This window comes from Phalacrocorax carbo, chromosome 7 (assembly GCF_963921805.1).
Source record: "Phalacrocorax carbo chromosome 7, bPhaCar2.1, whole genome shotgun sequence".
Classification (NCBI taxonomy): Eukaryota; Metazoa; Chordata; class Aves; order Suliformes; family Phalacrocoracidae; genus Phalacrocorax; species Phalacrocorax carbo.
In genome coordinates this window covers 11,437,552-11,464,116 of record NC_087519.1, presented here as the reverse complement: position 1 = coordinate 11,464,116, position 26,565 = coordinate 11,437,552, and the positions used below count along the sequence as shown (strand labels likewise).

The 26,565-nt window shown below is 40.7% G+C and overlaps 1 protein-coding gene across 3 annotated transcripts; it reads left to right on the top strand.

Annotated features, from left to right (window-relative positions):
* Window positions 1-4,151: 4,151 nt before the first annotated feature.
* On the top strand, window positions 4,152-25,816 carry TM6SF1 (transmembrane 6 superfamily member 1). 3 transcript variants are annotated; one of them, XM_064456298.1, is made up of 10 exons: window positions 4,171-4,570; window positions 6,737-6,840; window positions 8,160-8,257; window positions 9,239-9,342; window positions 10,232-10,314; window positions 11,702-11,823; window positions 16,430-16,534; window positions 18,579-18,671; window positions 19,679-19,798; window positions 25,441-25,816. In XM_064456298.1, the coding sequence occupies exons 1-10, from the start codon at window positions 4,479-4,481 to the stop codon at window positions 25,630-25,632; spliced, it is 1,113 nt and encodes a 370-aa protein (XP_064312368.1). In that variant the 5' UTR covers window positions 4,171-4,478; the 3' UTR covers window positions 25,633-25,816. The 3 variants fall into 3 exon arrangements, with proteins under 3 accessions (XP_064312370.1, XP_064312369.1, XP_064312368.1); XM_064456299.1 differs by lacking the exon at window positions 18,579-18,671 and having other exon boundaries at window positions 4,165-4,570; XM_064456300.1 differs by lacking the exons at window positions 11,702-11,823; window positions 16,430-16,534; window positions 18,579-18,671; window positions 25,441-25,816 and having other exon boundaries at window positions 4,152-4,570; window positions 19,679-19,797.
* The last annotated feature ends 749 nt before the right edge of the window (window positions 25,817-26,565 follow it).

The following is a 26,565-nucleotide window of genomic DNA, read 5'->3' as shown; positions in this document are numbered from 1 at the left end:
AAAAGACAGGCTGCAGCACAAAAAGCAGCTCCATTTCTGAGGTACCAGTATTCGATTTTGTAAGTGGAACAGACACTAATCACTAATTCATCTTTGCATGCTTCTTTGGTGCTGTGATTGCTGCTGGAGAACCCCCCCAAATCCTCCGCAGATCAGCAGCACATGACCTGTAGCTCCAGATCCTCAGTGCACACCATATGAACTACTTTACGTTGCCTCTGGTGCACCATGCAGCCTGTGATTTACAATGCAGCATCATTTATTAGGCCTTATGCCCTCAACTAACAAGAAATTCAGAAATAGAGTAGGTTGGACTTAAAGCTGTTGGAGGGCTGCAGTTCTGTGTGGACTAAGCTGCTCCCTCAGCAAATTAAGAAATTAACAAAAGTCCCAAAAATGAAGCTTTTAATTAATCTTTTAATTCACCTTTTAATCCATCTTTATCTGGACAGTTGGTTTCTGATTTTTCTTGCCTTAAAATCTCTCTTGTGAATACAGGAAGTACACTCTTAAGAATGTATCGGCTTAGTTCAGTAAAAATTGAATGACATGAGCTGTTTTGTACCAGGATGGTATTTTGTAGCTGGCATCATAATGCAATGAAAGTTCGCTGCTTGGCAGAGCCATATGCGAACACATGAGCAATGCTCCCATGAGCTATAAATAGCATCTCTTAATCCCTGCATTGATCTTCATGTGCTTGCTTAAGGTTCACCTACCTATATTTGTATAGATTAATGCCGTTTCTCTGGTTTAAAATAAAACCAGCAATGTCTCGGTATAATGTTAAGACCTACAATTTTTAAGGATTTCACTGGCAGCTATTAAAGGTAAGAGCTGTTTCCCAGACTAAAAGTGGACACCAAGACCTAATGGCCAGTAAGTCTCCTAGTTTGAAGCTGACCATTAATAAACAAGCATTTTTTGTGTCCTCACCAGTATTCTTTTGCTGGCAAACTTCCAAATGCCTTCTTTGTCCTGACATCAAGACTGATCTTCCGCCATTTAGTAGAGAGAATGAAGAGAAACATCTTCCATATTATAAATACCAGTTATTGATTTGGTAATGGTCTCATGGAGAAGCTGGCAAACATCAGCCCAAGCGTTCTGCTTGTGAGTTGAGTATTGCCAGCCAAGGGGCCACGCAAGTGGTACTGGTCTGTTGCTGAGGTCAGGATGCCTGGTGAGGAATCTGTCATGTGGCGTAAGCCTTACTTGTGATTTGAGAGAGAGTGGGACTAACTATTTAAAAATTACCATTTAGACAGAAATCATGTAGTTCCTGGCACAGGAATGTTACAATGTGGTTTTGACACTGGTTTTGACACCGTGCTGCTCTAGGGACGGTCTTTCAGATGAAATGTAAGGTCAGAACTCTAGGAATCTCATGCTGTCAATAAATATGACCTTCTGACAATAAGGAGTCTTATTTTTGTGTTTTCATTACCCTATTTTGCTTTCCTAAGCTTCACTGCATTTTATATAGGGCATACATATTTTTCAATCTTATCCTGACACCTAATATTGCTAAATAGTTAAACAGCTGTAAGATTTTCTACAAGTGATGGCATCCACGTATCTCATTATGTTACCATTTATAAAATTGAGGAAAAGGAAGGAAAAAAAATGCTTTTGCAATATCAAGAGATGAATATAATTGAGTATGTGACAGGAAGCTGAGCGATTACACTTATTCTGGTGACAGCAGCTTATCAACACTGCTTTCACGTAACAATTTGATTAGTAATTATGTTGTTAAAACACCCTATTCCTACCTTCACTTTTATATTGCTGTTCCGACACATGGACTAGAGGGTGGTGTCACATACAGTCAAAGTCGAAGTTGTTCTTTCCCCTTCCTCCCCCACAAGAACACTTAAGGCTTTCAAGAAATGCATGTGTTACTTTTTGAGGACTCCTGCTTTTAAACTAGGGGTGTTGTTTGGTCAGTAAGACAGTTAGCTGTTTGTCTTAATCTCTGATTTAAAGCCAAATTTTGAACTATTTCCTGTTGGGGAAGTTAAACAGTGGTTTTGGGCTGCACTAACTGAGCAAGTTTTTCCTTTTCCTCCAGAATTGGTGTTGACTATATAAATACAATCACCAAAAACGCTGGGGTCGTTATTTTCTTTAGAAAGGCTGAAGTACAAGCCAGGATGTTTTGGCACAGAGAAGGAAAGGTGGAATTAGAAGGATATGTAGCTACTAGAAATAAAGATTTCTGATACGGAAAGCATGGAATACCAGAATCCACATGTTCAGCACTATCATGGGTGGACGTGGGGGCCACCTCTGTGAGGAAATGGAAAGGCATGATGAAGCTGCAAGGCTTGCTAGTGCTTCTTTCACAGGGCGAGAGATGGAAATGAAAGGAAAAAAAATGCCCTTTTGAACAAACACTTCAAACATCTCATTTCAGAGGTCTTTTCTGCTACCAGATGATTATAACTATTTTTTTTGATGAAAAGTTGATAAATCTCAACATGATGGACTCCAACAATGCACCCCATACAAGTGAGCTGCTATGTGCCTACTGCATGACGTGCCCTGATAGTTTCTACTCAGAAGCTGAAATAGGACTTGATTAACCAGCCTGGTGCAAATCAGTGCCGGAATATGCTGGCAGAGTGGTAAGGAGGAAGTTTCTCATATAGCATTTGACTTTATGGACATGGGAACTAAGAAGCAAAGCCTGAGACGTGAATCTTGAGACTGCACTGTGGCAGCTGCATACAAATAAGCAGCCTATACATTTGAAAGCTTGAGAAGTAAACCGGCTGTGCATTGAAAGGTAGGCATTTGGAGGTGGTAAATTTAGCCCTGACTCATCCAATGGCAATTTTGACACTTGGGTGGACTAAATTACTTTTAGGAGTTGCATCATGTTTTTACCAGATAGTTTGGTTGAGTGTGGTTTAACCCATTCATGTATCTGTGGCCAGATTCTAGACCTTTCTCACTTGAAAACTCTATGCAAGAATTTGTTTGTGTATAATATATAAGGGATAGATATGTCCCAGGTCATCGAGTTGCGTTCCTGCAATCAGATCAATTAGTCTATTGCTTAAACTTATCAAATATCATTCTAAAACTGGACTCTTTTTTTTTTTTTTTTTTTTTTAAATTCACTACTCTTATTGTACAAGGCTTAGAGACCCTTTACTACTCATAGCTAAAAATCTCTTTCCAGAAACTACTGGAATTTTCTTCAGGGCTTTGTCCTTCAAATTAAAGAGTGCTTTCCTCTCCCTGGTATTAACTCCTCAAGTATTCATGGAGAGCACTCATATGCCAAGCTCTTCAGCCTCTTGCTATGGATAAGTGCCCTGTTTCCTCAGCCACCTTAGCAGTCCTCCTCTGTATCGTTTCACCATGAGGAAATCAGAATTGTGCACGTTATTGCAGACGGGTGCATTTACAAGGGCTTTAATACTTCCTGATCTCTACCAGAAGGAGCTTGCCTGGCACGCTAGATATGCACTTGCTGTTTTTCCCCAAGCAACACGGGTTGATCATTCTCTTGCAAATGTCCTGGGCTTAAATGCTCAGTAACTTCTAGGAACAGCAGTTTTAAATTCTGTTTGCCGTGCACACAAGACTTGTTTGGCCATCTTCGTTTGCACACTGACAGTTTAGTGTTGATACTCATGTGTGAGCAAAGTTTGAAGCCGGAGTAAAATGCTGATGGATTAATTCAAACATATGCCTAATTTGTGTTATTTTTGACATTTGAACGGAAAAAGTAAGTTTGTAACTAAAACATTTTCTTAAATGCTGATGCCCTTGTTCTTAATAACCCAGCTAAAATCTGATGGAAAAAGAGATGCATAAATTTTTCTTGGGGGTTTCTTAGAGAGACTCCTGCGCTAGTCGGACGGAGGGAACCTCTTTTCCAGCCAGCACCTTTCGCCTGAACGGATGGCTTCTGAAGAGTCACCGCGGACGCCACTGCATCCACCTGCCGCTTCTTGCGGCGCCGTCAGGCAACCATTGACCTCTGGAGCCTTTCACAACGCCGGGTTCAGGCCCCTCCGCCTGCCACAACATCCACTCGGCGGCTCCCGGTGGAGCCCCCTTCCCTGCTGCCGCGGTGCCGCCCCCCCCGCCGCGACGCCCCGGGCCCACGGTCCCGCGGGGGCGGCATCGCCCCGGGCATCCTCGCTCGGCGCCGCCTCGCCTTTCGGGCGCTGCCCTGCACCGGGGCTGAGGCCTGGGGGAGTCCCGCGGCCCTCCCCGAGCCGCCGCGGGCACATCGGCCGGCTCCGGTTTCTGAGGCGGATTTAACCTTTCCCGCGCAGGGCGGGAGGGGGCGGCCCGCCGCGGGGTGCGCGGCCGGCGATGGGACGGGCGGCGGGCAGAGGCCGGCGGGGCGGCGGGCCGGCGGGCGGGCTGCCGGGGGCCCCTCGGCGGGGCCTGAAGGGCTGAGGCGAGGCGGCGCCTCGGGGCGCAGAGGGCGGCTGCCGCCTCCCGCCGCGGGGATGAGCGCCTCGGCTGCTACCGGCGTCTTCGTCCTCTCCCTCACCGCCATCCCCGTCACGTACCTCTTCAACTGCCTGGCGGCCGGTGGCAGGTGAGGCGGGTGAGGCCGGGCGGCTCCGCCCGGCGGGAGGGGAGCGGAGCGGAGCGAAGCGGGGGACCCCGGGAGCCCGGCGGGTACTTTTAGCGGCGGCGCCGGGAGCGGCTGCGACTGCGGGGCTGAGCGGGACGGGGCGGGAGGCGGAGCGGGGCGGTGGAGGGCGCCGGTCGGGCCCCCCGCAGGCAGCCGGCGCTGCGCGGAGCGGCTCGGGCGGGAAGAGCCCCGCGTCCTGTCCGCCTCCCCTCACGGGAGCCGTGCCGGGATGCAAACGGGGAGGCGGACGTGAGCGGGGAGCCCGATCCTGCCGCTCACCCCAGGACCCTCAGAACTGCCGGTTTCGCATCACCTGAAGCGTGTCCCGGTGTCTCCGGAGCGCGGGTCATTGCCGGGCCGGCCGGGAAGGCCGAAAGGACAAACCGGCCCCCAGGGGACCGCCGGCCCCGCGGTAGCTGCGCCCGCAGCGCGCCGTGAGCCCCGGGGCGGCGGCGCCGGAGGCGGTCCAGGGCGCTGCGGCTCCGCCGGCCCCCCGGGCGAGGCAGGCACAAAACCCCGCTCTAGTTAGAAGCGAGTGGAAGAGCTCGGCAGCCTCGGAAAGCTCCCGATCCGCACGCTTCAGGCGCCCGTAGGGCGTGCGAGGTTTAACTGGAGATACCCATGTGCCCGCGCCCCGGCAAAACCCAGGATCTAGACCGCAGGTCTAGAAAAAAAAAAGTCACTTCTCAGCGAAAACCCAGTATACCTAAGGGTCTGTGTAGTATTTTGTGATCTCACAGCCTGGGGTGTTTTGCAACTTTGCTGCACAAATATTTGGTGCGTGTTTTTAAGGCTTTGCTACATCTGTTCCTTCCTCGTTTTCCTCCTTCTGGCCAATAACTTAATTTTTTTGCTTCTCACTGCTAGAGAAATGCCGAATAACACGTGCTGGCTTACTTGATTCATTGCCAATATTTATTTCAAATTGATAGACCGCAGTGAAAAGTCACTGCAGTATTAACAGCTGTAATGGCATGAAGAAATTCATCGCTGGGAAAACAGACTAGCAGAAGATTCAAACCATAAAATAAATCAACAAGCTAGGACTGCTCATCTTGACTTAGACAGTATGTGTATATATATTCTGAAATATTTGATCTTGCAAATTTTTTTGCAATAATTTTACATCAAGTTTCACTGAAATTGTCATAGTATTGTTTGTCCACAAGTTGTTTTCTTGACACAGAGTGATATTATGTATAAAATTATGTACCAAATACTTTCAGCCTGTGCTTCTGGACTTTACCTAACTTACTCCTCCCTTTTTTTCCCCCGTACACAAGCACAAAAGTGAAGACTGAGCACGAGAGTCTGTCTTAAAGAGAACTAAATACAATTTGCACACTTAGAGCTATAAACCAATTTCAAACTGGTTTTCTTAACTTGCATTTTCTTGGGGAAGGAGACAAATTTGCTTTGTGCTAAAGATTTTTGTGCTTCCCTCTACTGCCACTTTACATGCGCTATCATTATAGGCCTGGCTTCAGAGCAAAGGTCTTTTCTGCCGAGCCCACCGGCGTTGATTACTGAACCCCTGCAAGTGATCCTGCCTTATAGGGCTGGGGAGACCTTTGGTAGCACTTCCAAAACTGGAAATTAAACCTAGAACCATCATAGGCGCTTCACGCTGCTACTCCTATTCCATGGGACTGTCGTGTTGTATTTCTGAATAAACTATGAAATTTCCTGAGTAGATAATTTCTTGCTGAGGTTAGACTAAATGTCCCTAATGATCCTTTTAAGCCTTGAAATCTCTGTGCGTGTGACTTTCACCTCTGTTGGCCTTTAAGTTTTCCATCATTTTTGTTTATTTTTGCAGACACCAGCATGAAGACTGATTTTAGTCAGAGAAATCTAGACTCCTGGATATGTTGTTTATCTAGCTATTTTAATATTTTCTTTTTATAGATGATCACATGTGAAAAGACAGGCACATAAATTCTGCAAAACTCTAAAATGAATACGATGACAGACTACATGATGGACTTTAAAAACAGCCTTTTAAAGTATTAAAAGTTACTTTAAGGGTGCGTGCATTTGAGGATAGCTGGTAAGAAAAGCTGAAGAAGCAAAATTCTGTCTCTTCCTCTTTCTTTTAAATTCTTTTTCTTTTTAATATTGTTACAGTTCCTGGGCAATTGTTGCAGTTGGATTGCTGGTTCTGGTTTTTATTGCTCTGTTGGCTCGTGTTCTTGTCAAAAGGAAACCACCAAAAGACCCACTGTTTTACGGTATGTCTTGGTAACAATGAAGCTAAATTTAGAAAGTGTTAATTTATATAAATGATACTCTATGACAGTTATTTCAAATTGAACATTTAAGGCATGGCTTCAGAACCCAGTCTGCTGAGGTGCTAAGGAGCCAAGAAAGAAAGAAAGACTGGGGAAGGAGGAGAAATAATGCCTCTTTTGAACCTTTTTGTTCTTTTCAGATAGGAGATCCAGCTTAGGGACAACCCAGACCTCCCATTTGAAAAGAATAACACTTGAGTTGGGTTGTGAAAGTGTTTGAAATACTGTCATACCTGCTCTGTTGAGATCCTCCTTGCAGCAGGACTTAGGCACCACAGTAGACCTCTCATGCATCTCTTATCCTGAGTGGACTCCTTTGGGATTTTTTGATCTTTTGGCCTCCATGGCTTTGTTCCTCCTGTGACTGACTTCCTTAATTCTCCTATTTTTTTTTTAAGCTTTTGTGTTAACTCACCTTTGAGATATATAAGAAAGTTCAAACCATCCCCAACTCCTGGCTCAAGCTGCCTGTAGGAGGTGGGGATTTCTATGTTGATACTTTGCCATAAAAGAATAGAGATATTGATTACCTTTTGAAAGGAAACCTTAGGTCTATATTACCTTATAGCAAAAATCTAGAAGAAAAAACACCAATGTTTTTTCAAATTTTACAAGATGGGCCCATAGGCAAAGCAGGACACAAAACATCCATATTTGCCCTCTGTCTTCCTCCTCATTACAACTTGTAGGCGTTTGTCCCCAGTGTTCTACATGAGGCCAGGAACTCTCAGTTCATGATGAAGTCAAAGGAAATAAATAACATAAACCCATCACAAATAAATTTCCTGTCTCAAAGGAGTGACTCGTTAACTTGCCAGATAGGTCTCCTATGGGATGCTGTGGCTAATGCAGTTTGCCTTGCTTACCTCCAGAAACAGCAAGTCACATTTCCCTCTCCGCCTCCTTTTTGTTCTTTCTTCTTTCCAAGAGATGGCTACAGTCAAGGTCGTACACTTCGTGTGACCAAGATTTTTGAAAGGCTACATAGACCTTTCTGCAGACACTGACTTTCCAGGAGGCTGTGCCTACAGCTCTACAGAATTTCACGTTCCTAAGAAAAGCTTCCTAAGAACTTTGTTGACTAACCACTAATTAAAAAAATACTAAGCAATGTGGGAAGGTCCTATTGTATGTTAAATATCTGTGACCTCGAAGTAGATGCATTTCATTCAGTAGATCTCTGCCTTACTGAATTTATTGGACTGTGAAGCAACTGTGTGATTCCAAATCTTTATTGTTATTTTTTTCCCTTATTACAGTTTATGCTGTATTTGCCTTTACCAGTGTAGTGAATCTGATAATTGGTCTGGAACAGGATGGAATTATTGACGGATTCATGACTCATTACTTGAGAGAGGTAAACAATTGTTTGGCTTACAAATGTGAAGAAAATCTTTACTATAAATAATTTGGTATAGTATTTGTCACAGAAAAATAACCACTTACACATTCAGAAGAGTCTTCCTGAATTTGGTCATTGACCCGTTTCATTATTGTTATGGACAAAACCTTCACTGACTTGAAACCACCGACTTTTTTTGGAAAAATAGCATAGCTTTCAAGCTCCCATGTTATTTCACTTAGTTTAAGTAATACTGTGCTGTATGAACTTCTGAGGGACTTGAACAGACTGTATGTGTTTGCAGAAAGCCATAGACACCCAGCACCCAGGAGTGGATGAGTACTGCAGTGCCTAAATGTGTCACTGAGAAGGAAACAAAATTGCATCATTATTTTTGCCTCATCACTTTAGTAAAAGGAATTGAAGTAGAGTTTAAAAATGATGATGCCAGATAGCTTGTCAGCAGAATCTGTTGGCGGCTGAGTATCAACATCTACCAGAAATAGCTCAGTAAGAGCTTGATAATGAAAGTCACTGAAGTAATTGAAAAGATTCTATGAACTTTAGCATGAAATGAGTTGGACCTTACAAGGTTATACCTTGTCATCAATATATTCAATGCTGTTGTAGATCTCTAGGCTGCTAGCTATATCTTTATTTATTCCATGTTAAATGTATCTTTATTTTGTAGCTTTTAACACTAAAATATGGTAAAGTAATATTTCCATAATGTAGCAGAACAGTGCTGACAATCATACATAGGAGTTTTCCCTTCCATCTTGCACCCTATTTTGCAACCATAGAACTGATTTAATTATATCTGATCCTACCTAAATCAGGTTTGTGCTTGGAAACGTGTATTGTCAGTCAAAAACTGTACCCCTGGATTGAAAGAACATCAATTACTTTTCTGAAATTTTTTCCTGCTGGTCTTTATTAATTGTTTGTTGTTCTTCCTCTAATCACTGTATCTTTTTTAAAATAAATGTTCCCTAGGGTGAACCGTATCTGAACACTGCGTATGGCCATGTGATCTGCTATTGGGATGGCTCCGTTCATTATCTGATGTATCTGGTGATGGTGGCAGCTATTGCATGGGAGTAAGTAATTTTGATTTGAGTACTGTTTTCTTTGCTTGTGTTCTCATATAACATACAGAGGGCTTCCTTTTCTATGCAGTATTTAGATTTTTTCTTTCAGGACTGTTTGATGTCTTAGGCCAAAGCAACACTATTAAAATTCCATTACTTTCAGGAATTGTACCCTCACCAACTTACCCTTTCTGTCAGCTGAATAAGCCCAGCAAATGCATTCGGTTGCAGTCTGTCTGCCTCACTCTGCAGCAGAGCACATAGCCTGTCTGCATGCTTTGCGTTAGTTAAAAGGAAAGCTTGAAGATGATGCACATTAGAACCATGTGTAAAAAACATTTTTTCTTCCAAATAGCATTTATGATAGGAATAATGTATCATTCAGCATGGTAATGTTCTCTCATCCACATTAGAGAGTATCATGCTCTTTAAGAGAAAATAGTTATTTCTAGAGAGTCTTATGTTTTTTGCTGTTGAATAGTTTGAGAAAATAAGTACTTAAATTCCAGAGGCTAATGTACCCACTGGTAATAGAAGCATTAGCAGAATGAAATAAATTATTAATTAATTATTAATTCTTTTATAGTCTTGTACAACCCATGATGTGCAAAATCGTGCAGTCAGCCTTCAGATGAGTGAAACATAACAGCAAATAACTAATCCTGTATAGCACAAATCCTGTACTGTTCATGTGATAACCTTCTCATACATGAATGTAGGATTTCTCCATATCCCCCTCTCAGAGGCAGGAATCCACTGTTGATTTGTGGTATAGATTTTAAAACCATTACTTACTAAGATAGAACCATGGCAATTAGCATAATATTTGAGGGTGATTTGGGGTAGGTATTTTTTAGGGACAGTACAATAATTATGTCTTGTTTTCTTTTTTAAACAGACAAAGCTATAGAACTATTGGCCTCTACTGGCTAGGTTCCATTATCATGAGCATCATTGTCTTTATGCCTGGAAACATTGTGGGTAAGGACATAATTTATATGACTAACATTTTCTGAATTCAGCATTAGGCTATCTATATTTTACTGCAGTGTTGATTCCTTTCTGCAATAACATGAAAGAGGAATTTTAGGAATATCAGTAAAGAGATGCAAGATATTTTGAAATTTAAATATAAGGAAGTGAAGATGGAGACCAGAAAAAACCCCCCAACCTTTCAATTTACATTGCTTTCAAGGAAGAAAAGTATTGTACTTTGTTATACCCGTAAGAGTTTCATCCAAACCAGATTTAATGTAAGCAATGAGACAATAACTGTCTCTTAGTATCATAAAAATATAAATTTTATTTTGCATAAAATTTCCAATTTACTTAATAGTCTGAATTTCAAGTAGCTTACAAGAGGCATCCAAATCAACTTTAAAAGTGAAATCTGGAAGTTATTCTATTTTCAAACTAAATTTAACATTTCTAGATTTCCAACTTAAGTCAGTGCATAGCTGTGCTGCTAGAGGTTGAGAATTGTAATAAAAATTTTACATCATTATTATTGGCAGGTGGTCCTTTAAGAGTGCCACCCCCTCCATTAAAGGTTTCCCCTTTTAGCAAAGGGTAAATTGATTCAAAGCTGACAAGTGTTCAGCTGAGAAAAATGTTCATATGTCCAAATCCTGTAGTCACTTTTAGAAAAGCCTTGCTATGGCCCCATTTTATGACAGAGGAGGAATATTCATGGTGCAGCCTGGGGCCGCTCCAGTCCCCTCCTTTGCGGATACACACACACCACAGAGAAAACAGCCAGCAGGTTTAATGAGCAGATTTAATGAGACAGTATATCTTCATCTTTCCTAGGGAAGGCTGAGGAACTTGTTCTCAATAGCATGCCTTCTGCCTTCCTTTCTGACATAGTGTAGCCAGTGTAAAAGACACAGTTTTTCCTGATTTATCTGGGCTGAGGATGGGTCTCTGAATTTATGTGTTGTCTTATAGGCCTGTAGGAGAAATCAGGACTTTGAAAAACAAATGCAATATCAGATCTTAAAAAATGGATACATGAATTCTTTCCATTTTTTAAAAGAATGATCTCTCGATTTGAAGCAGGTTCCATTAAGAGATTTCAAAGCTCTCCCATCCTATAGGATTACTTAGTGCAGAGTGACTGAGGGGGCTTCCTGTCCTCTTCAAAACTCCCGTAATTTCCTAAATGGCTGATAGACTCTGTCACCTGTGACTCTACCACTATTGAGCATGTGATTTTCAACAAGATTTTTGTGTTATTTTACCAGTGATTTCTCATGTTTTATGTTCACATTACCATAGCTGCTTCAGGTTTGATATTACACAGGATATTTTTCTAACTCTTCTGCAACATAGCTTACAAATTCTCATGCATCGAATTGTTTTTTAACAGGCAAATATGGAACAAAAGTGTGTCCTGCTTTTTTCTTAAGTATACCATATATTTGCCTTCCCATATGGGCTGGGTTCCGAATTTATAACCAACCTTCGGTGATGCATGACACTCCAATCAAGGTAATATTATTGTACTTAAGTGTTGGCTACTGTTAGGAAAACTGAAATATCCTTGCTGTTCCTACCAAGTTTTATAGGTCCCTCAGTGAGTGTGGAATGCACTGTAACTGTTCACTGTTACGACAATTGCTGCTGGGCTGTGTAGATGCTGTAAAAATATCTGTACTGCAGGACCATTTCATTATAGTGGGATAAAGAAAAAGCAAAAGAATCTCATGTTTAGAGTAAAGAACTAATTTTGAGGTGTAATTGTGTTACTACCCTCTATCTAGGCAGTTTCTAACTGTTTTGATTTCTTAGCTGATGAAAATATTGACATATACCAGCTTCATAAAGTACCACAAAATCCTTATAGCAGCTCTGCAGGAAAGTACTTTTCTGCAGCTGACTTACAGATTTCATGTACTTTATAATTTTTTAATGTGCATTCTGCAATATTAGATTTTAAAGGTAAGACATTGTACATTAATTGATATGAAAATTATTTACACAGTTTATATTTATTTAAAAATATGTAAAAATAATTTTACTTAAAACTCCTCAGACCTTTGCATTTAATAGGTGGGCTGTAATAAGAGTAACTGAGCAATCAAAAAATGCAATAATAGTTTATGCACTGTTTTATAAAAAAAATAAATCCCTGCAGCGGAAAGCACAGAACAGATCTTTAACTCTTTGTTGCTATAAGCAAGCCAGTTTATTGCCACAGCACACCATATCAGTTGTAAGTAATATAATCAATTAATATTTCTGCATGACAAGAGCTCCTGAGTCTCAGTCAGGTTCATTCTGTAACTGAAAACACAGACATCGATGGAGGAGTTAGTTCCTATTCCATAGCTAATAGGCAGCCAGTGTGCAAGGGACGTAGCCTATGGCATAGAATAACAGCAAAAGATGCACTGACAGATTTTCTCAGAAATATATGAAAGATAACATTCAGCCATCCATCCATGATTCTTCAGTAGGAAAGTGGGGTATAGACAGATGTTCATATCTCCTGAAGTTTGAAAAGCCGCTACAGAATCACCACTTTTAGGGCAGATTCCAATGAAAGGCAAATTGGAGGAGACTTCAGGTGCCAAACCCTCTTCTACCCACCTGCGTAGGCTTATAGAAAACCACGTGTCCCATCCCAAAGCAATCTGATCTGATTTACTTAAAGGCATCACTAATTCTGGCCAGAAACACGTTCTTTAGTCATCAGGGTAGAGAAGTTAAGTGTAGCTGAAGGTAGTGATGGCGATTTTTGCCATATATATTAGTGAGAACATGGAGGATGGATGAAGGTTTCAGTTTGTTTTCCTAGTACTGAGAACACCACAGAAATTGCTATTATAGAAAATACATGATGGACTGCTTATTGCTGAAATATAGCAATGTCTCCTATGCTTATTGGAGCTAAACTGCCTCCCTAGGTTTGATATTTTTCTTCGGTATATATTGCAGAGAAACTTAGTTTTTAAATTCTGTTTCAGAAAGAGAGTGCATAAAAAGTTGGTGATCTGAAAATTTAACATTGCACTTCTTAGTGAATCCTTTCTTGTAAACCTAAACTTCCTTGCTCAGAAGGTCACAGAAAAAGCCTTGATTCCTTTCATTGGGGCCTCCTACCCTTCCTAAGTAATTTCTTTTTTAGAAGTCATATTTTATCTTCACAGCTAATTTATGATCCATATCCAAGCATAAATACCTGGGTTCAATAACCGTATACCTTAAAATGCGTTTAAATTTTAACATGATTTAACACTCATGATTTTTTTCCTATTTTTTATACAACTCAGTCCTAAATTAAGTATTGTTTCCAGGAAATAATTGTGTGTAAAGCTACTAATCAGTTAGCTAATCATTGTAAGTCCTGAAAATATTTGGTTCTCTTTCAACAGATCATTTGCAATTAGCTGTAAAACTTTTTTTTTTAGCTATCATTATTCAGAGCTGGTATTAAAAGATTCAGGAAGAAAGTGTAATAATGCTTTTAAACATTATAGTGCAAGTATATAGAAAAATACTTACATGAAAGCAGCAGAAGTAAGGTATATTCTGTTGGCCAAGGTATTCATTGCTATAATATTACTGTAAACCAGTTAGTTAAATAAAAAAATCACTGTGGGGACAGAGAAGAGGTAATCAAATTTTGGGTGTTTTCCAACAGAGGTGGGTGCATGGGAGAGGAATGGAGTTATGCCCTCATTTAGAATCAAACCAAGCTGTGCTGCAGTACTTACAAAACCCAGCAGATTTATCTACAAGTATATCAGCTCAGAGAATTTTAATGTAATTTAAAATTCATTAACAGAATTAATAAACATAAATTGAGATTTGCACATGAATTCTGAAGGGACTGACTTCTGTGGGCAGCACACAAGATTATTCCTGTTCCTTAAAACTGATCATGTAAGGAGCCTCTCAGAAGTTATGGAAAACAGTTTTTTCTCCTGGAAGTGAGAGAAATTGCAAAGCGTGCCTACACACTTCCTTGCTGCACAAAAGAAATAGCAGGGTTGGTGAGATTTGTGCAGAATTCAATGTTGTTTTCAATAAATGGGAAACCTGTGGCAGGTCATTGCTACTTAGCCGGTGTACTTAACGCGTAATTAATTTCAGCATGTATTGATGTGACTTTGCTATGTAAAAGAAGGGTAAGGCAAAGTTGCTACATAGCTGAGGTCTGTCAGCACAGCGCATGCTGTCTTTCAGATTCTCACTTCTGCCTTTTTTTAAGCTTTACATGTTCATTTTGTTTGCATAAATGTATGCATAGAGAAAAAAAGATGAGTTTTATGTACCTTGGCAATTTCACAACTTGTAGTGCACCAAAGGTTGTTTCCACTAATATTGGCTTTGTCTCCAAAACCTCTAAGTCCAAACCTCTGTCGTAGCTTTGTGATCACAGTAAATATGCACATTCATTTAATATACCTTTGAAAGGAGGAGTGATATATATACACATGTAAGCTTCATACTTAGACAAAAGCAGAAAGAAACTATATCAACCCTCAGACTTTCCATTATCCTTAGGTAGTCTACATCTGAAAATGACTTGCAACTCAGCAGCCATGGGAGGCCTTTATCTTTCACAGGAATAAACACTAGAATGTAGACGGGCTTTGCAGGTGACATTATAAATATTCCTCCACTAGTACTTCAAATACTGTGAAGTGACACCATACTGCCAAAACAGATCTGTTATTTGTGTTAGAAAAACCAAGGTATCACCTGGAAGAGATCCTTTAAAAGAAAAAAAGAAATAGTTTTATGAAAGAGATGGCCTATGTGTTTAAAATAGCCTTATTTTTATTAAATACAATTCAGATCTTGCAGTTCTTACTTGGGAATTGTGCTTGCAAGATAGGTTCTCCTGTTTCGATAACTTTATTGTGAGTATCTTGATCCTGAGTGCTTTTAACTGTGCCTCTACATCCTAATATTATTGTTTTGTGCTTTGGAGACAATTCCACAAGTGTATAACAGGAAGGAAATTTGGTTTTTCTTTTGCTGTCTGCATGCCAACACATGGCTAATAAAAAGGAAGAGGAAATGAGTAACACATATAAATGGGGAAGTTTTCCTTCTGAGCTACAGAAAGATACTCTGATGTGCGTATAACTTTGTGACTACACAGTGCTGCAAGTGTACCTCGAATTATTTCCATGGGTCTTGTAATTTTTATCATGTAGGCAAAGAGATGATGCTGGTTCCTCCAAGTCATCTTCCACGTTAGATATCTATATGGCCTTTGCTACTGTAGAGTGTGAACCCTTCACGTGCGCCCACATGGTGCAGAGGGGGGGTTCCTGTTCTGAGGCTGAGGGAAGGAGGCACAGAACAGATCAGATCCAGATGCCAAGAAATGCTTCAGTGCCCATCAGAGGAGTCCACAGCAGTGGATTACAGTAATGAAAGAATGAAAGGAGGGTTTCCACATGCTCCATATGCACAGGCACACACATTTCATTCACTATTTCTGCATTACATATTAAGATATAATATTTGCTCACTGAACTCAGCTGGCCACAGAAAAGTTTTTTTATGCCAGGGATATTCCATTAATTTCAGTAGTGTCACAGGTAGCTGAAAACCAGTCTTCACTGTCAATGATGAGATGGATCTTCCTATTGCTGTCCCTCCAAACAGCTCTTCTACAAAGCGTATTAGATTCTACTTCAAATGTTTGAGACAGACCTATGTTTCCAAAGCTTTTCTACATAAGGACACTCAGGAAAATGAATTCATTCCACTTAACAAAAGACACAACTTTGGAGAAGTTAGTTACGCTGCTTTAAAGCCTTACATGATTGCAGAGTTAGTGTTCATTTGATTTCAGTTGCTTTGAAAGTTAACTAATCTGCATTGAAATGGTTTTAGTTGGATCCATCCATTTCTAGAGTTCATTCAGGTTAATTTTTCTGACTGCATCCTGTGAAGTCTGAAGTCACCTTTTTAGATGTGGAAATCTTTCTGTCTCTGAAATCAGTGGCAGTGTAACTGAGAATTGTGTCTATCATAATGTTTCATCACTTCACCCTTCTTGTAGTGACTGATCTGGAGTTAAATACATGTCGTGGAACTGGGATGTACTCACTAAACACGTTCTGTGTTGCAGGTGGTGCAGGAAGTCCAGAAGAAAGGACTCTTACGACGACCAATAGATCTAATGTTGGCTGCGTACCTCATTCTAGCAACGGGGTTTTGCATATTCAGGGGCATGGTAAGTTGAAGATATTTTAATATTCTGGCCTCTAATTTTCAGTCAAACTTTTAAATTTGAAATCATTGTGTCTGTGTGAAAAAGTATATACATTTTGGTTAAGGGAAATCCTGTGACTTTCAGGGTTGGAATAAGCCTTATATATATAAAGGACAATTTGATTATTTCTGATAATTAGCGGTGCTTTGCTTCTCCATTTTGCCCTGTGTAAAGTATATTTTTCAAAAGAAAGTAGGTGCACAATTGGTCTGTTGTTACATTTATGTCCAAGAACATGGAGACAAACCAACTAAATTTAAGTGTTATTAATGTTTTTCTAAACAGAGATGCAGTTAAAATTATATAGGAAACCAAGTTAACGTACACTGCGTGAGACCAAGAACATCTCCACCTGAAAAAAAAATTATCCACATTACCTGAACAACACACATTGTTCTACTTACCAAGAGCTGATTTTTAAAAAATATGTTTGCTTTTTAAGCGTAGTTGATTGAATTAAAATTTCTGAGGGAATGAATCAGTACTGAAAATGCTTGAAGTAGATTAATCCAGTAGCAGGTAAATCTAGTCCTTTGTCAGCTCTAAAGCAGTTTCTGTCTTAAGCAGAAGGGAAGCTGTATATCATTCAGTGAACAGATATCAGATGTTAGGGTGTCTTAGACAACTGCCTGCTTGCTTGATTTGTAGATCTGATCCTGTCTAGATAATTCAAGTAAGAGGTGACAATAAGTACCCAAGCAACATTTTATTTACCTAGCGCAGATTGTCCTTTTGTAGTTCTGCTGCTCACATTACTCTGTCATCTTCTGCTGTTTCTCTGAAAACTTGCCTCTCAAAAATATTTTTTTTTTCATCTAACTTGTCACAGACTGCTTCATTTCTTATAGATCATGCTACTTTGGAGCACCGCTGATGCAGATTAATCAGCTGTTTTACCTGTAATTTCACTGTGGGAAATGTTAGTCTCATGCTCCAACATCTAACTTGGTTCTGCAATCCCACTTCTTCATTTCTCAGAACAATTTTTTGTTGATTTTGACAGCGTGGTCATTTCCTTATGTATTTCCTTTACCAAACAGCAACTGTTTACTGGCCTTACTTACAGAGATCAAGTGAACACCTCTGTGTAAGCTGCAGTAACCATGATTTTGTGAAAAAGCTAATTAAACATAATCCATTATAGCCCACCCAGACCTCCCTGTGGGATGCCCATGCTGGAAAAGAACAGGAAGGGATACCCACTGTTTGTAAATCTTTGCATCTCCCCCTCAAAGTCACACAACAAACACACATGAAATGAAGTTGTGCAAAACATACTGTTCAGTCCTGTAACTTAGGCATTAACTATGTCTTGCCATAACACACAGTGACAGCTGTTGACACAGATTGCTAACTCATTTTAGGATAGTATTTTCTGTAGTAGTTTTAAGGGCTACCATGAAAAGGAACTACTTTTGCAGCTGTGGGGTCTCTTCGTGTTTATTGGGAACTTTTGTTCTTTCTATAGGAATGTAAAATCCAGTAATCTCTCCTTTGCTACTCTTTTTAAAATTACTATTTTTTAAGTAACACCTGTCTCTGCATTGCTCTCCACTGCTACCTTGCCACATTGCAACTCTTTTCTTGGACGACATCTATAGCTTGCTATTCTAAAATGGGGTGCTTAACCTGAAGTTTCCACTGTTTGAGAAATTTTCCATTGGAAAGTTCATTTGCTGGGATCAAAGTCTGTTTATCAGAGCAAATAGCAATTGTACTTTTACTACAGCATAGCCAACTGATTGTATTCACTTCTAGTCACAGTCTTTAAAGCAGGCTGTCAGCATTTCCTCACAAACCCTCCGAGCAGGAGCTGAGAGGAGGATGCATTTCAGCTTTCTAATTGGTGACCAAATGGATCACCTTTGTAATAAATTTTGAGCAAGCCTCCAGGGTAGCAGTGCTGCAGGTAACTAGTGAATCTTTAGGGCTGGTAACAGGTATCAGGTTAGCTCATTTTCGAACAAATTCTTTGTTCACGGGAAGTTTTAAAAATTCTTCTCAGATTGCTCTGGATTGCCCTGCTGAACTCTGCCGGCTATATATTCAACTTCACGAGCCTTATATAAAAGATCCTGCTGCCTATCCTAAGCTTCAGGTAAAGCATTGACTGTGGAGCATAGAGTGTTAAGAAGTGATTTGTTAACTGGCACAAAGATGAAGCCATGGGTTTCACAGATAACAAGATCAATACGGGGAGTATTTGTTCATGGCAAGTTAAACAGTATTTCATCTTTTCTACTACAGGGTACCGACTCTTTGTTGTGATAACTTAGATTCAAATAATTTACCTAGAACTACACTTCCTAATTACTCAGGCTTCTTTTAATATAGCCCATGAAACAGATCTGCATGCTTTTTATGATCATCCCCCTTCCTTTGAAGGGCAAAGTAGACTTTTGGTCTGGAATAATGGAGCAAAAAGGCCTGTAGTAGGACTACAGTCCATAAGCTCATCTTATGCTTCTGCCACCAGTGACACACTCCTTGAAACATGACACTTTTTACAAACCCTATTTGCACAAGCATGCAGAGGAGGAAATGTTTTGCTTTAGTTTTGTAGTATTTGCAAGGTTGCCATTCTTTTGCAAGGCTGGCTGATACATGGGGGCAGGGCTTGAAGCAGTAAGAGAATTCACAGATGAAGCAATGAGCAGAAACCAAAAATCCCTGCTGGGCCTGTTCTTTCTGAGAAAGGGGTGGCTTGGGTAGATTTCACACCTCCCAGCCAAAAGTTCAATGGAGCTTGAGAAATGGACACCCATGTTGTGTTGGGCACTGAGTTAGGTCAGGCCATGCTTATTGGCATGGTCTCAAGACAGTGATGGGTAGGAAAATGTTTCCTGAGAGGAAGAGGATTTGTATGGGCCAAAGAGACAACAGCCGTCAATATTAGTAGAGGCCTTAGGGTAGGTGGATCCAATCAACAGCATCCAGGTGTGAAACTCTTTTCTCAAATAAGTTATAGCTGCAAAAAGGCCTGGGAATCATTGCTGCAAGGACTGTAGTTTTGAATAGTCTTAACTCCAGAGTCCGCAGCTGGCTAATTTTAAAATGTATCTCCCTCACCCTGCAAAGCAACTAATATTTCTGTTTAAAATGCAGATGCTGGCATACATGTTCTACTCTGTGCCATACTATGTGATTGCTCTGTATGGCCTGCTGGTGCCTGGTTGTTCCTGGATGCCTGATATAACCCTTATACATGCTGGAGGACTAGCTCAGGTATTTCTTTGTAAAATGATCACTTTTGAATTACAAATTAATAAGTAGAGAACTATAGACTAAATAAGGGGCCCAGGGCTTGATCTTCTCATGCAGGTTTTATGCCGTTGTAACTCAGGTCACCTTTTGTATCTGTAAAAAACTGATTCAAGGGAGTGGAGAATCAAACCTATTATACATCTCTAATGACTGCATTCTTGCTTTAGAAGACACTTCTCCTTCTGCATAATCTTTTTATTGGGCTCATTTAGACCTTATTAAGCACCGCACACTCTTTAGCTGAGACCACGACAGGAAGCCTGAATTACAGCTGTAACAGTCAACCGTGTAAAAAAACCCACAATGCAAAAAGCAGTAAAATACATTGTTCCCTTACTATGTTTTGGCCAACTAGACAGTTGACGAAGATAAATGGAAAAAGTATCTACTAGTTAAACAAAATGAATAATATCAGTTGATGATGTTGATACAACACTAGGAACACCCTGAGCCACAAACCACAGTAACACTAAGACATGCTGGTGTTGCCAGAGGCAGACCAACAATCATACTTTCTTAACACATTCTGTTCTGATTCTCTTAAATGAACTGTAGTTAATTACTAGATGGTGCTCATGCTTATGAGAAGGCTGGCCAAAACAAAAAAATTCAAAAGGAACTAGTAAATGACTTCTCATGGCATAGATGACCATTTAGCAGTTGAGAAAGTGACAACTGATTTGTACTGAATGTAAGGAAATGAATTGTGCTCTGAGCATCCAGACAGTGTGGAAAATACGCACGTGATACTGCAACAACAATGAGAACACAGGGACATGGTAATAAGCGTAGTTCAGGTACCACTATTAAACAATCACAGACCAACACTGTTCCCCGGGCCAGAGACAACAATCATGGATACAAACTACAGTCCAGTTTCACTGCTCAGTAAGGACGGGGGAAGGGACAGTTTACTTTCTGTTTGTGAGCAACTAGCACAGAGAATGAATTATTTGGGTTTTTTTAAACACACCAACTTATAGAGGATCTTGAATCACCAAATTATATCAAAACAGAATCCGGCAAACTTATTAATGAGGAGGTTTAAAAGCTCAAAAGGTATCATAAATATCATACAATTGCATTTGGCCCCAATCTAATCTAAAAAAAGCACAAGCTAGCTAAGGTAGACAAGCCAGTGTCAGGAACCTCTCTCTACTGACGGATTACTCAGGTTTCATGAATTCCCCAGTCAGTCAGGAAAGAAACCACTCCTTCAAAGATTGTTTAGCACAAGGAAAAGTAAACCAGAAGGCAGAGTGTGCTGGCTATCGTAATCTTGCAAATTTACCAAAAAGCTCAGCCTCCCAGATTAGAGGCAATTTTTGGTTAGCTGGTTTGATTTTGGTTTGTTGGGGTTTGTTTTGTTGATGTTTGGGTTGTGTTTTTTTTTTTTTTAATGTTTCCCATAACAACAAACTCTCACTTTTTTTTTCCTTTTTAATGGCTCTTTGTACCTTTTAGCTGTATGATTAATACATGCAACGTTTTGAAGCTGAAGTTTAAAACCCCTCTGTTGTCCCTTGTAGTTTGGCTTCAGGGTAATGCTGATTTACACATTAGACAAGAAAAGCTACTGGTAACCCAAAGCTAACACTCAAAATTTCCCATTTTACTCTTGAAAGCTTGTCCTAGGCACAAGCAAAAACCATGCGCTGATGAAAACTAACTGATTAAGAGAACTGCATGTTGTTGCACACTCCCCACATTTTATCCTAATAGAAAAAACATTTCTTTAAGTTTGGGAGTTTTTTCTGGTAGTTTTTACTGTAATGCACTGCAGAATGAACTTCAGTCATTCTGCAACTGAGCATGACTTAATTAATTTGTCTTGGTGAACTGTGAGCAACCTGGGACAAAAAAGGTCCATGACAATGAACTGAGGACTCTATATTATTTTTCATGTTGGTCATTTTGAGGCACAAAACACATTTCAGATTTGTCCACTGTTTTCTCAAGTTAAAACATTGTAATTGATACTTGAAACATATGTAGTTGCTGAAACACATTTTGCTTTCTGTTATGCACAAAGGTTTGAAAAAGGTTAATAGCTACTGATGGAAACAGGGGGCATTGCCCCCTGGGAATGAACACTGCTCCTACAGATGGGGAATGGGGAGATTTTAATTTATTTCTATCATTATGAAGTATGTACTTTTTACAAAAACAAGTCTCAAAATACCACGTGATGCATCTAAACTAAGAACCTCTAAAAGTGCCTTTCATACACAAAGAGAAATATTTACTGTTTCTCAGAATTACATATAGCTGTCAGCTTGAATTATTCTGCTACTAACATTCAGACTCCAAAACACGGTTGTTACCCTTATTGGGTTTTCTGAAGCTTCAGGAAGCACTCTTTAAATGTCACACGACTGAAGCTCCAGGAGCTTCAATTATATAAAAGGGTTGGAATAGCCTCTGTAAACTTGATTAAACTGGCATTTCCCTATGCAAGTGAGCCACAGCCCTGCTAGCCAAAACCATTCTGGCCCACCAACTCTCCAGAGCCCACTTCCCTACTAGACTAAAAGTTTTTCTCTACCCTTTCTCCAAGTGTCTTCCTTAATCCTGCAATTTTTGGTGGCTAGTTTCTGCAGTGCCTCTTGTTTACAAGACAACCTAAACCCAAGGAACATATTTTTCTAGGTTACTCTCTCCCCACTGTATTTGATGGCTTTTCTTAGGCTCATGAGACCTGGTCCAAACCCATCTAAAATCAGTTATGTTTTTTTCCTGATTTTAGTCAGTTTTAGAGAGAAGGCACAGAGTGAAGAAGGACGCCTAAACTTCTTCTGGTTCAGGCCCTTCTCTGTCCCTAGCTTTCTTGACTGCAGTGTAAGAAATACTCCAAGTTTTACCTATGATTAGACTACAGACAAGAAATGGCATAAGAAAAATCCAAACCCAAACTATTTCATACAGACAAGAAGCCTGACGAGTAGCAGGCATATGCAAATTGCAGTTGTCAAGTGGAGCAGTGCCACGTCCAGCACCAGGCAGCTTCCAATTGCTGTGGGACGGCCTGATCAGCAGACTGGCCGAGGCTTTGAGGTTAATAAAGGCTGTATGTTAAACAGATAAGGCTACCTTAGAAGTTTACCTGCAGCATCTCATTTGCAGCATCTCAGCCAAGGTTTATGGGTTTCATGCTCAAAATTCCTCACTCAGAGAGGGTTCAATAACAGAAAGCACCAAGGAATGGCTTTTTCTCTGAGCAGACCCAATCGCAGTGAGGTAACACAACACACTCAAGGTTGCTCTCGCTTACTGCCATGCCAGCCTATTGTGCAACAGGCACAGGGATGTGCCCTAACTAACAGCTCTTGTCTTACTGCTTAAAATTACAATTTGGTGCAAGTCTGCCTGGTACTTGAAAGAAGGGCAGGACTGGGCTACTGGTGGGTGAGAGGTCCGCTTTTAAGACGCACCCCCTGCCCCAAGTGGGTAAAGAAAAAGGGGGAGAAGAAAAAAAAAAGGCAGAAGCAGAGTACAGTCATGGAAAGGAAGCACATGAGATTAAAGACATAACACAATTTCCACAGAGGCAAATCAAATTAAAGAAAAAAAAGTTACTTTAACAGACCTAAATATCCTCCCTGGTAATGAAAGGAAAAAATAATGTGTTATATTGAAAAACAAGTCTAATAAACAGTAACTTCATTATATAGTGCCTCATTAGCTAGTAAAAATCTTCATGAGCTACAAATAGAACAAAATGTTTCTGCTTTTTCTTTTTATAATGCTCAAAGCTCACTAATGTGCTACAACTCTTGTAAGAGACATGACCACACAATAAGGCTTAGATCATCAAAGGCATCTAGGAAGCTGTGGGAGTTCTGGGTCTCTCAGCAGCAGTCCCTTACAGCTCTTTCTGACAAGGCTTACTATGAACTTCTTATGAATTTACTATTAACTTACTATGACACAGAGCTGGCCACTTCTGGAGGCACGCAGGCCTTGCAGTCCTCCACAGAGATGTACATAGCTCAGCAGCTTGTTGACCCCAGAAGAGGCTCTAAAACACCACCAGGAGGCTGTTAGTGCCTAGGTAAACAGTAGACAGCCCCAAACCTCCTACCCAAAGCCTGATGGTGGCCGACTATCTGCTTGGGAAACTGCTGCCTCATAGAGCAGGATGTCTTTGCTGCTGAGCACTAATGCTCTGGCTGCCTGGGCTGGGCCGGCTCCCGAGGCGAGAAAAGGTAGCGGTGATCTAAGCAAGAACAGCCAGGTGCCAGAGGCCATTCCTGCCTGAGATAGATGAGAACAAACAGGCTGTAAGGGGCACTGAATTATTAGGCTGATATAAAAAGACTGCTGATACCGTGCCCCTGAACATCTGTTTACTGTGTAATAGCTATTTACAGAAACATGCTAAGTGGCACTCTGCTGAAGTGTGTTTGTACTTGATTTCTTTGATTACTGTTTCCCGGCTCAGGTTTGCTAGATCAGCTCTCCCTGTTAAGTGGAGGTGGTTAGAATCACCTGAAAACCGATTTCCTTTTCTGTTTTGATGTATGGTCTCAGCCTAACCTTTTGCTAGAGGGGTGTGTATTAGAACACCTGCACTGTATTTCACTTCCTGCTTCACTAACTGGGAACAGAACTATGTTCGTTAGTCCAAAATAACTCCTGTTGAAGACAGAACAGAGGACGTGATTTGGCCATGGTGTACTCCCCTGCGTTACTAAAATCCCCATGTCCCTTTCTCCTGCTCTGCTTAAGATCAAATTGATGTTTATCTTCTTAGATCTGCTCCACTGCTGACTAAATAATAATAATTAAAAAAGGACACACAATAGTTAATGTGAACAAGCTGCGGCTTGAAATAGCAGGTAACAGATGGAGACAAAAGACAGTGACTATCCTGATGCTTCTATCTTTAAATGTTTGTTTATGCTAAAAATACACCTCAGCCCAGCAAGCTTGTCGTTGTGTATAACCTTCACTGTAAACTTAACCTATACTTCAGAACCACCCCCAGCCCAAAAGCCAACTATTGCAGATGTTTTCTGAAACCATCGGAGTTCTGGGATCTGACTCTGGTGACTTGGGATTAAGATTTAAAAAACCAAACCAAAACCAGAACTAACATAGCTTCCAAGATTTTATTTTCTAACTTTATTCAGAGCAAGAGTCTGTCTGCTTCCCCTTGATGCCAAACACAACATTTCGAGGTAGGTGGGTGTGAGTCCTGCCCCCACTACTGGGCCAAGGCTCAGGAGCGCGGATCTCGGCGGCGATGTGCGCTTCAGCGGCCATTTGCCTGGGGCAGGGTCAGGGACCCTGCTGCATGAATAATCACCTATAAGCCAAGGGTGAAATCCTATACCTGATGTAAAGATCAGTGCCACCATGTGCATAAAATAAACCTCCTACCATGGCACTGGCAGTTCCTGTCTCTTACACCAAGATATTAATGACATTAGTTTAGGCCGTATTTTTATACCGCTGTGCAGTCTGATGGATAATTCTGGAATAAAAGGGCTGGCTTGGAAAATGTCACTGGAGGTGCGTACTTGCATGCAGATTATGCTGACTTTCCAAAATATGCATCAACTTTACCTTTTTTTTACATATACGTTATATACACACTACAGGCTCAATTTTCCCATATTGGTGCTTCTCTTCATGCTCGAACTCCTTACATCTACAGAGTCCCTGAAGAAGCAAAACAGTTTTTTCTGATATTGAACATAATGTATGGGATTCTTCCCCAGCTGTTGGCTTACAGGTGCGTCAACAAGCCTGAGTTTTTCATGAAAACAAAACAAGAAGAGAAAACGGAATAGCCCAACTGTTTTCAGCTCCTCTTTTTGGCTATGTATATAATTGGGCTGGGATGTAACGGGACTGCTCACATGGAACCCAGACAAAGCGTGTAAGATGTGTAAAATTGCACAATTGTGTAAAGCTGCACGGTCTGCTTTGTTTATCCTACTCAAAAAGGGAAAATAAAGACAACTGCCTTCAGTACCACTTCTCAACATTTTGACTTTGCGCTGCAGTGGAGTTGCTCATTCACATAGCTATTTTTAAGTGAGCTGCTTTGACAGTTTTAGAAATACTGCATGAAGTTAAATAATAATAATGATGTCAGTGTTTAGCCTCCGCACACTGCAGAGCATCAGTGCTAGCAGTCCCTGCGTGGAGCTACTGTAGAATGTGAAGGTTAATATTTTGAAGTGTGAAAAATTAACATACATAACTGTCACATGCACACGTTTTATTTGTCAGAAAGTATGTCTCGTGGGTCAGCCTTGTTAAAAATCCCAAGAAATCTTTTAAGAAACAATCACCTCTTACGGTAAGACTCCATATATGCTAAGCAAATCATATAGTTGTGTTAATTCTTTTAAAATTCACTTCTGCAAGGACTGCTCATCTGCTTGAAGTTAAGCGTGTGCCTACTAGCACTTGGGAACTGGGCACGGAGGGCTCGTTACCTCAAACAATCAGGCCTGACACGGTAGCATGCATTTTCAGAGAGGAGGGGGTTTTGGCCAGCAGCTTCTCTGCAGCTACTCTTGCTAATGCTCTTGGGTCATGAACAAGTAGCAGCAAATACAGCGACCCTGATTTGTGTGGTTTATGTTTGTGTTTGCAATTACAACTATGTCTATGACTTCTGTGTGTATTTATACTAAAAGCAGTACATTTGGTGCCTTTCTCAGAGATGAAATTAGCTGATACGTTTTAACTGGAAACACTTTATTTTGGGATGT

What these genes read in the sequence shown, in the direction of transcription:
- TM6SF1 (XM_064456298.1), top strand. Translation starts at nt 4,479, where the DNA reads ATGAGCGCCTCGGCTGCTACCGGCGTCTTCGTCCTCTCCCTCACCGCC. An exon ending in AAAAGACCCACTGTTTTACG is followed by an intron (nt 6,841 to 8,159) that starts GTATGTCTTGGT and finishes CCCTTATTACAG; the next exon opens with TTTATGCTGTATTTGCCTTT. An exon ending in ATGCTGGAGGACTAGCTCAG is followed by an intron (nt 19,799 to 25,440) that starts GTATTTCTTTGT and finishes TACACACTACAG; the next exon opens with GCTCAATTTTCCCATATTGG.